At 38.0% G+C, this 11,415-nt stretch overlaps 1 protein-coding gene across 1 annotated transcript; it reads right to left on the bottom strand.

Moving 5' to 3' along the window:
* Nucleotides 1-2,721: 2,721 nt before the first annotated feature.
* On the bottom strand, nt 2,722-11,201 carry LOC108577978 (serine/threonine-protein kinase 10). Its single transcript, XM_017941218.1, has 11 exons — nt 11,006-11,201; nt 10,766-10,930; nt 10,479-10,677; nt 10,263-10,393; nt 9,857-10,180; nt 8,531-8,615; nt 8,286-8,446; nt 7,684-8,204; nt 7,060-7,604; nt 4,740-6,973; nt 2,722-2,938 (listed from the first exon to the last, which is right to left on the bottom strand). Exons 1-11 carry the CDS (start codon nt 11,162-11,164, stop codon nt 2,783-2,785), a joined length of 4,680 nt encoding a protein of 1,559 aa, XP_017796707.1. The 5' UTR covers nt 11,165-11,201; the 3' UTR covers nt 2,722-2,782.
* Nucleotides 11,202-11,415: the final 214 nt, after the last annotated feature.

Here is an 11,415-nt window from a genome sequence, read left to right as displayed (position 1 = left end):
TCTCTCTCTCTCTCTCTCTCTCTCTCTCTCTCTCTCTCTCTCGACTCTCTTCCCTTTTACTCCGTTTTCAGTCTATTAATCTTTCATATACATATGTATATATAAGTATGCGCCTACACGCCGAGATACGATTCAGTGTCAAACATATAGGCGAAAACGAAATTCCTGTAATGGGTAGAAATTGAAGAAAAAAAATATTATAACAAACAGTTTCGTATGCTTAAATACTGTACGTACAATAATTAAGAACGCGTCCGAAGAAATACTCGACAAAATAAGAGACAAAGAGATAAAAAGAACAATGCTAACGTTGACTACTCGTGCGAATCGATATAATTCATTCGATTCGCCGACAAGTTTCTTCTTTACATTACATCACTCCACGCTCTAATCGTCGTAGTATAAATATCTTCGATCGAATATACAACGCACGCGATCGACTAACCAAAACTGCAATTAAGGCTATTGCGATAATTTCTTTCTTTCTTTCTTTCTTTCTTTCTTTTTCCTCCATTTGTTCGTCATTTGCAGTAATTCGTGCGTACAATGCACACGTGCTTAACATCTAAAAAAATTACTCAATTCGTTATAAACCTACGTAAAATTCTTCGTAATTTAAACGCTCTCGAATTCCCATCGCCGCTGCCGGAAACTCGACCTACATACATATTTATCGATCTCTGTTCATTTATAAATAAGACGAATGAATATATCAGAGGGAACTATTTCCCGAATTTTTCTCACGCGAATGGTCATCCCTAAGAATTCCTAAAAAGAATCATCGCGATACATGGAGATATCTCTGTTCTGTCAACGAATAGAAAAACGGTGTAAACCCTCGACAGAATTCGATAAACAGCAGTATTAGGGAATTTTTTTTTTCTTTTTCTTCTTTTTTTAATCGTATCGTGCCTCGTACATTTCCGTTATATTCCCAAACTCTCCTAACGTTTCAAGAATATAATATGTATGTATGTACATGTGCTTTGGCAAACGTCCTCTTTTCTTTTTCATCAAACGAACATCTTAACGTTACTTACGCATATCTCAGACGAAAAAAAAGAACTCGAGCGAAAGTTGAAGAAAAGATACAGAGTCAAATTTCCCTCGAGTTAGACGTAACGTCGGGAAATCTGACGTGGTGACTCGCAAGAAACTGGGGGAGGGGGGGGGCAAGTGAATCGCTTTCACGTATTTGTCGTAAATATTCTTCTCGTACAATGATGCAGACTATTCAAAATATATCAAACAATTCGTCCTGATTCTCTATATACAAAGTTCCTTATTCGACAATCGTACTAACCACGCTACCCGATAGATTAACAACGTGTGAACAGACAAAATTACAAAAGTTCATATCATGCACTGTACAATCAAAAAAACTGAAGAGAATAGAAGGGGAGAAACGAAAGGAAATATTTTATACAAATATATGCCTCTTTACATCTAGGACGCGCGTTAGTCACACATGCTCGTTTCGAATGCGCTTTAAAAAGAGATTCTCTACAATGCCGCCGGACTATATAGCGCGCGCAATAAGCAATCATACCTTGTATATATGTATATTTGGCGTGAACCTTTGATTCGTAGTGTTGAACGTTTATTTACTAAAAATATATTCGTATCTCGATAAAAAAAAAAAGAGAGAAAAAAAAGACAATCTATCGGTGAAAATTTTTAGCGTTTTTTTTTTTTTTTTTTTTGCATCTGAACTGCATGTGTCCATATAGAACACGCGCAGTAATTACGACCTATACGACGACGTTCGATTCGCCGATCAAGTGCAAAGAAAACCGACGAAATACTCGCAGATTCTTCCTATGCCACAGCATCCACCACGAGAGGACAACAAGCATGGTAGAGTACTATAGTGTATATGTATATATTGTATACTCGCACGATCGAAAATATACTTTTTCCACGTGTGCATTACGTACGTATAAAATCTCTAGGCATTCAACGAACACGCTAGACACCAGTCACATGTATCCTCGATAGAATTGACGATAGATTCGACTTCTAGCTTCGATATTACATGCGTGTATAAGGTATAGAAAAAATTGATTTATCGTAGGCTAACGTACACGACGATTAGCCGCGTTACACGACAAGCCCCGAGAACTCCTTCCAAGTTCTCAGGCGGAACGATCATCGGGCGGATTCTACGTAGATTGTACCAGGCGGTATATTTTCGACAATATCGCCGTAAGAAATTCGTTACATTTTTCCACGTAACAATTCGTATTTGACATAGAGAAAATATAACTTGGATAAGAAAACTGACTTTCTTTTCTTTCTTCCTCTTCCTCCTTCTTCTTTTCCTTTTTCCTCTTCCTCTTCTTCTTCTTTTTCTTCTTCTTCTTCTTGTTCTTCTTCTTCTTCTTCTTATTCCTCTTTAAAAATAGTGAAACTTTTCTTGTAGTTTCGCTGTTTGGCCATCGCATAGATCGCTGCGTAAAACGATACTCGCAGACCTAATTTATCCATCCATCGTTGGAATTCTATTAATTTATAGAAAAAATTACATACGTGTACAATCGATCGTCAGAGTAATCACGCCCTGTGCGCCTTCAATCGTATTCTTTTACAAGTAAAGCTCATTATTCGCTGGCGTTAGTTCCAAGGTCCGAACGATTACTGTGCAAACAGCTACAAGCTCGACAATTTTCGAATTACCTAAGCACCTCCAGCTGTTTTATACTCGACTCTCGCTTATTCTTACGGGGAGGGGAAATCATTTTGGAAGATCCAGATCAAGATTCGATAACGGATAAATTAAACGTTAACCCTCGCTCACTGAAGAAAGCGAACTACGTGTTGAACCAGCCGTATGATGCGTTAAATCGGGAAGATCTACAGGTAAGCACAATGGTATAGCGCTTGGCCCGTAAATAGCCTCTTGTTCCTCTAATTGCAACGCGAATTGTTCTTCCAGTTTCTGTAAAGGAGAAATACAAATTTTACAATAGAATAAACGCACATCGCAATCCGTAAGCTGTGAATTAACCGTTAGAAACGTTGACACTCCTACTACTCAAAGAATTAAAGAGATTTAATTCTGTGTTGATTTATTCTTAATTATTTTTTTTCTTTTTTTACTCTATTTACTCTATACTCGCATCAACGGACTTTTTTTTTAACTGACCTTGTTCCATTACCTAGTAGATCGTTCTGATATCCAGTCGTGGAATCTCTTTCCCGACATATTGTCTGTTCTATTGGGTTTTTAACGAAAGGGAATATAATGTAATCTAAACGTACACATTGGGAAACACTTATGTATATGAGATCCCCCGAATGTGTGCAAGCATTTACCGTACAATTCGCTACGTCTGATGAGTACACAACATATAGCCCACAATTATCACCGATTCACCCCTATTATAAACTTTTATTTAACCATTGTAAAGCTGCTATACGAAAACGCGGACGTTCACTTACATATGTTATCGATAATACAACGAACGATATATGTCCGATTAAGCATAAAGTACTATCCGTACAGGGAGAGAAGAGAAAAGAAAAAACAAAAAGATGAGAATTGAATGCGAATACCCTTGTGCGTGGACAATAAACATCACCGTAACTTAACAGTGCACAATGTAATATTCAATGCTTACGAAACTATACACTTTCCCTAATAACAGCTAACAGTAACAAGCTCCTATCGGGTACGAAGTTTTTACATTCGTTGGTCTTTTCGTTACCCAAAAATTACAAGCAAACTTGCGTTTGAAATTAATCGTTCGTTTACGATATATTATTACTTATTCAAATGTTATTCCATGTAAGCCAAAATATATATTCTACCTTTGAACTTGGTTATGCAAAAATATATTAAACGTACGTGTGTATATCTGTGTGTGAGTGTATATACATGTACATTTGTATACATATACGATAAACATTGCTAAATGATTAAAGCAACGGTGAGTAAAGCGGGCATGTTACACATGTGAATGCATAAGACACAATTTAACGGGAGAAACTTGGAAATGAGGGAAAGAAGAAAGAAAAAAGAAAGAGAAAAAAAATGCAAAAGATTTTGATTTCCAAGTTTCCCCGAAGGAAGAAAATAATTGGAAGGGGTGAGAAACATAGGACTTTCGTACGAGTTCACTGTCTACGAGACGAAGGAGATGGCACTAAGTCTGGTTTGGAGTGACTTCGTGAAAGCATGCCATTCACGGAAGCGGCGTCCAAGCCACCAACTCTTAGCGTCACCCTTGGAATGGTAAACGGAGAGGGTGATGTTGGAGTAGAACGAGGTAAACGTGGGGACTTCTTCCAGGATTCGAAATTAAAGAGAGAATAGTCTAAAGGGGGAGAAGAGAGACCACTAAGACCCGAGGGCAAATAGTCTCGGTAATGAGCTTCCAACGCTTCCATATCAGTCGTCAGTTCAGCTTCTAACTTCTATAACAAGTACATTAAGAGGCTTATTTCAGTATGACTGTTGAGTTTAAATAAGAATCGTATCAGAATAGATTCGTATCTCTTCCCGCTCCCGGTGTGATCGGTCATCGTGTGTAACGAAAGGAAACGGAAGCCTGTGACTATATGCTGCGCGCGTAATCGTCAAGCAAAGATAAATATTGTACGAAGGGTAAAAAATTACTGAACGGCGAAAGAATATAAAAATCGCGGTATCAAGTGAAAAGAAAGACTACGCGAGCGAAATGTGAATAATACTACTACAGAGAAGTAGAAAAAGAAAAGAAACAACGATATTGATTTACCTGCTTTCGAGGCTTCAGTTGAGCTTTCCATTCACGAAGCTCTTTAGTGTACGCCTCTTCTAACTCTTTTAGCTTCAACGTTTCGTGCTCCATCAGCATCTTCCTCTTTTCGTTCTGCAACTGTTCCAATTCCTTGATAGTGGCGTCGCTTTGCGCCCTTACCTCCTCCAACTGTCGCGAATGCTTCAATTCGAATCTCTGTTGTTCAGCCCTGTACCGTTTTTTCTCGTTCTCTTGGAACTTTTTCAATTTCTCCCTTTCAGCATCGGGATCCGGTACGATAACCGACGACATGGAAATCCTCATAGATTCCCTGAACATCATTTCGCGTGCCTTCATCTCGTTGCGAATCCTCTTCGGCAAATTTCTACGTTCGACCGTTTGCCGTTTCATCAGCTCCTCCTCCTTCCGTTGATTCATCCTCTTCATCTGTTCCAATTCCTTTTCGTGTCTAATCAACATTTGATGTCTTTGCAAAAAGAAAATATCCTTCAGCTGTTTCTTCAACAGTTGCTGCTTCTCGTGGATATGCCGTTCCTCTTGCTCCCAAATCGCCGCTTCTCGGGCCCTCATTAATTGTTGCTTTTGCTGTAAGAATTGCCTTTCCATTAGGGCTATTTTCTCCCGATGACTATCGGACAATCTTCTCAGCGATAATTCGTGGCTTTCGTTCAGTTTATCTAAAAAGTGTTTCTCCCTTTCCTCGTGTTCAGCCTCCAATTTCTCCTTGCGTATTTTAAACGTGCTCTTCCTTTTGTCCTTCGGCATCAGGTCCACCTCTTGTTTCAGCAATCTCAATTCCTGCTTCAATCCATCGCGGAACTGTTTCAATTCCCTTTCCTGTTCGCCACGAATTTTCTTCGAAGCAAGCCTAAGATCAGCCTCTTGCTGCGCTTCCGCACGCTCGATCTGTTGCCTCTGTTGCCGGGCAAGTGTCTCCAAATCGGTTTCCGCGTTACGTTCCAGATGCTGCCTCTCTTGTTCGAAACGCTTTTCTTGTTGATCCTTGTTGAACTGTGCCTTCAGCGTTAAATCTTGAAATTGTTTCTGTTCCATTTTCTGTAGCATCTTCAATTCCCTCAGCTCTTGCTTCCTGAAGATCTGGTCGTCGTAGACCTTTCCGTTCTCGTCGTCACCGTAGATCACCTTCGACGTCGTCGTGGTAACTACAACTCCGTCGATCTCGAATTTTCTCGTCCGTTTCCTCGTCTTTTTTTTCAAGTTCATCATCTGAATATCCTCTTTCGTCTTAGTCGGCCGCTGTATATCGCGATTATAATCGGGCTTCCGTCGCAGCACTACTTCCTCCTCCACTTCCGTAGACTGGCCTTGACTCAAATGATTCTCTTTGCTTGATTCCCTGCTATCCTGGCTGATCGTCGTGGAAATGGATTCGGCGTCGGACCGATCTATACTCTTGCTAGGCGTATGCGACCTCGTCGATCCAGATTCGCTTTGAGATCTAGACCCTTCGAAACTATCCGGAGACACTCTCTTCTCCTTGTATCCCTTGTTCGTTTCCTTTTGTTTCATCGTTTTTATTACTTTATCGTCCATACGACCGACGACGTTCGTCGACTTGTCGTTCTTTATCAGACCGTTCATCTTTTTCGAGTTTCTCTCCATCCCCCCGTCGATATCCACCGATTCCACGGTCGTTCCAGCGACCATCATTTTAGTAATTTCATCCCCGCTGTCACTCTTTGTGCTTGACCTTTCAATCAGACTTGCTTCGCTGTGAGAGGAAGACGTTCGTACGGTGTCGTGTTTATTAAGTACCGAGGAATCTTTCACTTGTTCCTTGTCGTCACCGACGGTAACCACGGAAACGTGACTAGTATCTTGTAATTCGTCTACGATCGGACTCACGATCAGAACCTCGGATTCGTCTAACTTCTTGCCAACTCTCTTTGAAACGTCGGTAAAAATGATGGGTTGCTCCTGAGGCGTGTACTCCAAACTGTCTAAACTAGGGAATCCATCGTCGTCGGTCGAATTTTCGTTCACCTGAGTTTTATTCAACTCGTTTGCGACGATAACAACTTCCGACGTAGGGGATGGACGACAGGAAAGAGGAGGCACTGTCGGTGACACAGCGTCGACAAGTACCGGAGGATGCGTTGTCACCACTGTCACTTGGCTTACGTTACTCGCGAGACTATTAGATAAATCTGGACTATCTGCTGTGATCCGGACGGTTGACGTGTTTGGACGTATTTCTTGGTCGGATTTACCTACAAGTTCAAACCACGTTTATTCACCCCGCCATGCAAAATTATCCCCCCTATAATGAGTAATGAATTTTATTTTGTACGCTTACCGGTAATGACAACCACATTGTCACCGCTGCCTCTTCTCGAAGTACTTCTACTTCTAATGGGAGTTGATGTGATCACCGATACGTTCACGGAAGAACCTTTCTTTTCACTGTTTCCATTGTCGCCGTTGTTCGCACTATTCTCGTAATTCTGTTCTTTACTTGACCACTTCTTCTTCTTCTGCTCCCGTTTTCCCTCAAATTCATCCGAAAAATTTTCCAACGAAACATACCTGGAAGATCCTTCGCTGTGACTTTTAACCACAGATTCTGGTTTACACGTTCCATAATCCGTTTTAACGTTTTCGGTAGAACAAGCCTTAACGATATTTTTCTCAGATGTAATCGCATTCGAAACTTCTCGGTGAGATAATGTCTCCATGGATGAAACGCTCATACGCATTTCGGTATCCATAGAAAATCGTTTTTCTAAAACCGCATTTAGCTTGTCCTCCACAGATTTTCGTTTCTCTTCTAAACTCTTATAATTTTCTTCTATCGAAGATTGTCTCTTCACCTGTACATCCACCGATGTCTTCTTTTCGAGTCTGCAATCAAATATTCTTCCTGTTAGTAACATCTTCGTTAAATAATTGTTAACAAGTGAAAGTACGGATATCTATGTACCTGTTCTTTTCTTCTAAAGACGATTGCTTGTTGAATACTGGCTTCATCCAGTCCTCGGTTAATTCTGATTTAACTGGTGCAGATTTCCTCTTCTCCTCTAAAGTTAACTGCGTTCTCAACGATGAATTTCCTTTACTATCTACCGACTTCTGCCTGATCTCACCTCTGTTCGTATCGTCTAATTTACTCTTCTCTCTTTCGTTACTTTCCGACGCAATTTTCTCTAAACTGTCTAATACGTGTGACTTCTCGCACAACGTGTCTATATTTATTGTTCCTTCCCTATCTACCATTTCTTCACTCGACTGCAGCGATTCGTTTTTATCTCGCTGCTGTTTATCGAACATCTTGCATCCTTCTAACACCTCCTCTACGTCACTTTGTTTATTAGCAATCTTCAAATTGTTTTCCTTGTCCTCGTTTTTGCTGTTTTGACGTATAAGCGGTGGCAGCGGCGCCGGACCCTTTTCTCGAGATACCCTACGTTCGTTCGTTTCATTTGTACTAGGAGGTTTAGGTGCCTAAAATTCAAGTTACGATATTATCGCCGCCGTCTATACAAAAATATCAACGATCGATTAAACAGTAAAGAAGTGAAGTACTTGTTTTTTCTCAACAGAAACTGGTATGTTGTCTTTAGATTCTGCTTTACGTAATTTCTTATTCCTGTCCTCCTTTTCGCCATCTCTATTAATCTCTCGTTTATGGCTTTCTTCTTTTTTCGTAGACACGGGCGATGCGACAAGATTTTCCTTTTCAGAAACTAACGAAAAACCAGCACGATTAATTTATCGTAATCTTCACTGATATCTAATTCTTGTGTCATAAACGTAAAAGATATATTTACTCTTAACATCAGCGTCACTGCGCATAGACGCAGAGTCATCTCCGAGTTGATCCAGCTCCAGAGGAAGCTGAGACGTGCGTTGCTCCTGAAATTTTTATTTGTTGTGTTAGCTATATGTACAATGTGTAAATAGAAAAAATATAATTTACACATTTACGTCTTATAATACACGGATTAATAATAAATGCAACTTCTAACTATTATGAAATGTACAAAGTTTGAAAACTATTTGGATAATATAAAATAAACGAAACATTAGTCTATATGAATATGAAATAGTAGGATGAGATTACAGATCGATTATCGAAATGTATTTATAAGCACTACTGGTGCAACTCGATACAACTTAATACAACGAGAAATATTCTGTTTAATTGTTTGTACATAAAGTGCATCGAAAATAGCTTATGCATTACAGTTGTACAAAACGGAACAAAGTTAGCAAAAAATTTGTAATAACGTGTAACGAAATACATTAAAATCAAACTAGACAGCACTTATCGCATAAGCCACTGACCTGACAAACGCAGGGATGATGGGGCTGGCGAGGCCCAGGAGAGCCGCATGCACAGCCAAATTATCCAAATTACAATAACATATTTATTAGGATATCATTAGATTGTATATTAAAAGGGAATAAACGAGGAAAAAATTTCGGGAAATCTTATAAAATTATCAGTTTAAATGATTATACACAACAAATGATAAATATAATAATAATTCAGGTATATACCTAAATTAATTGTGCAAATTAAAAGAAAGAAGCATAATGTAATCATCATGTATGACACATGCACGAGATTTCTTAAAATCTTACGCGCATATTTACCATGCATAAATATAACAGTGTGGTTGTGTGTCTTATGAAAATGAGATGTAATTTATTAAAAATTTACAAGAACACATACAAAAATACTTCATCATGAGCATGATGAATTTCCTGAATACAAACGTATATTCTTCATTTTCCGATTGCGTAAAAACGACTAGCAAATTTGTACAATTGATGTGTTTTATTCAAAAGCAGCTTACCAATCCGTTGATATTGTTCTCTGTGTTTTTTCGCCTTTTTGGCCTTCTATCAAAACGAAAGCGTGTAACAACGTATATACATGTTAATTCTGTTTATAAAGCTTTGTACATTGCTATGAATTAAAAAATCGCTGTGTGCTATTACAATAAAAATGCTCCTCGTGTGTGACACTTCGAAATTTTTACGCACAGAAAAATTACATTTATTTGACTTTTGTATCCACGCTTCTTCTTATTGTTGTTAGGTGTAAAAGAAAAATTTGAAACAGTTAATAGGAAAAAATTAAAAATTACCTCTGTTTCTTCATCCACCAATTCCTCTTCAACGACATCGGCTTTATACTCCAGTAACAAATCTCGGATCGGTTTTGAATCCAAGTTACGATTTATGAATGAATGTTTCAACAATTCGTCAGCTGTCGGTCGCGATGTTGGATCCTTTATAAGAGCTTTTGCAATAAAATCGTTGAAATCTTTACTCCATTTCCCAGGTTGATCAAGTTTCGGTGGATCGCTCTTTTGGATTTTAAGAAGCACGCGCATTGGGGACATTTCGTGGTTTGGCGGCTCCATTTGCGCAAATTCTATTAAAGTAATGCCAAGCGACCAAATGTCCACCTGTATATGAAAAAATGCATATTAATATAAAACAATACTAATTACCATGAAAAGGTTCATAATTTAAGGATATATTGGTTACTTTAAAATCATAAGGATTATCCCTAAATGTTTCACATAACACTACTTCTGGAGCCATCCAATATGGTGTTCCAATAAATGTGTCATGTTTCTGTAAAGTGTGTTTATTTTTTGCAGACACCCCAAAATCAGCTGTGAATTTAGAAATTTATTAATTCCTCTTTACATACAAAATACTACATAATTGTACATCTTAGAATTTAAGGATAAAGATTACCTATTTTCACTCCCCCAGCCATTGTTAACAAAACATTTCCTGCCTTTAAATCCCTGTGAATCACTTTAGATTTGTGTAAAAATGCAAGACCTTTGGTCATATGTTGACATATATAAGCTATTTGTGGTTCTGTTAAAGCTTTCGCTAACTCAACCATTATGGAATCAACAGCACCACCGTCGCAATATTCTATTAACATCTGTAAATTAATTAATAAAATGACACAAATGTTAATTATAATATATAAATGATAAATTTATAAATGTACTTATAATTGTAAAACATACCCATAACTTGCTCTCAATAAAATATGCTTCGTGTAATTCAACAACATTTGGATGTTTGCACTCTGATAAAATATCTATTTCAATCATAAAATCACTGAGATCATCCTCTCCCTCTAATGCACACATTTTTGCAGCAGCAAGCTGATGAGTTTGTCTATGCTGTGCCTGAAAAGTACAATACTGGTTGAATAAAGTATACAATTACATTTGGAAAAATGCAGAATTTGCATAAAATATTACCTTATAAACTTTACCAAATGCTCCATCTCCCAATTCACCTATCATTTCCCAGAATTCTTCTGGGTTACAATCCATTTTAATATTATTATATAATTTCTTTTTCTTAGCATCATTTCCACCAAAGTGGAATGCTTTCTTTAGATTCGATAAGAATGACATTTTGGCAATACTTAATTACTATAATTGCATATATCAAAGCTATACTTCTATTACATTATGTCATAAGACTTGATAATGTTTACCATTAGCAACAAATATGTATCTTAATACTGCATTTAAACACTAATCTTATGCAGTGCTCAAATATTTCATTGTTACATGAAATGATTATAAGATGCATAAAATCATCTTTCCTCTTAGATATAATCTTGCATGTTTTCCATCATTTTAACATATTTTCTACAATGATA

This window comes from Habropoda laboriosa, unplaced genomic scaffold (genome assembly GCF_001263275.1).
Source record: "Habropoda laboriosa isolate 0110345459 unplaced genomic scaffold, ASM126327v1 scaffold801, whole genome shotgun sequence".
In the NCBI taxonomy this organism is placed as follows: Eukaryota; Metazoa; Arthropoda; class Insecta; order Hymenoptera; family Apidae; genus Habropoda; species Habropoda laboriosa.
The sequence above is the reverse complement of the archived record's forward strand: the minus strand, read 5'-3'. Positions and strand labels throughout refer to the sequence as shown.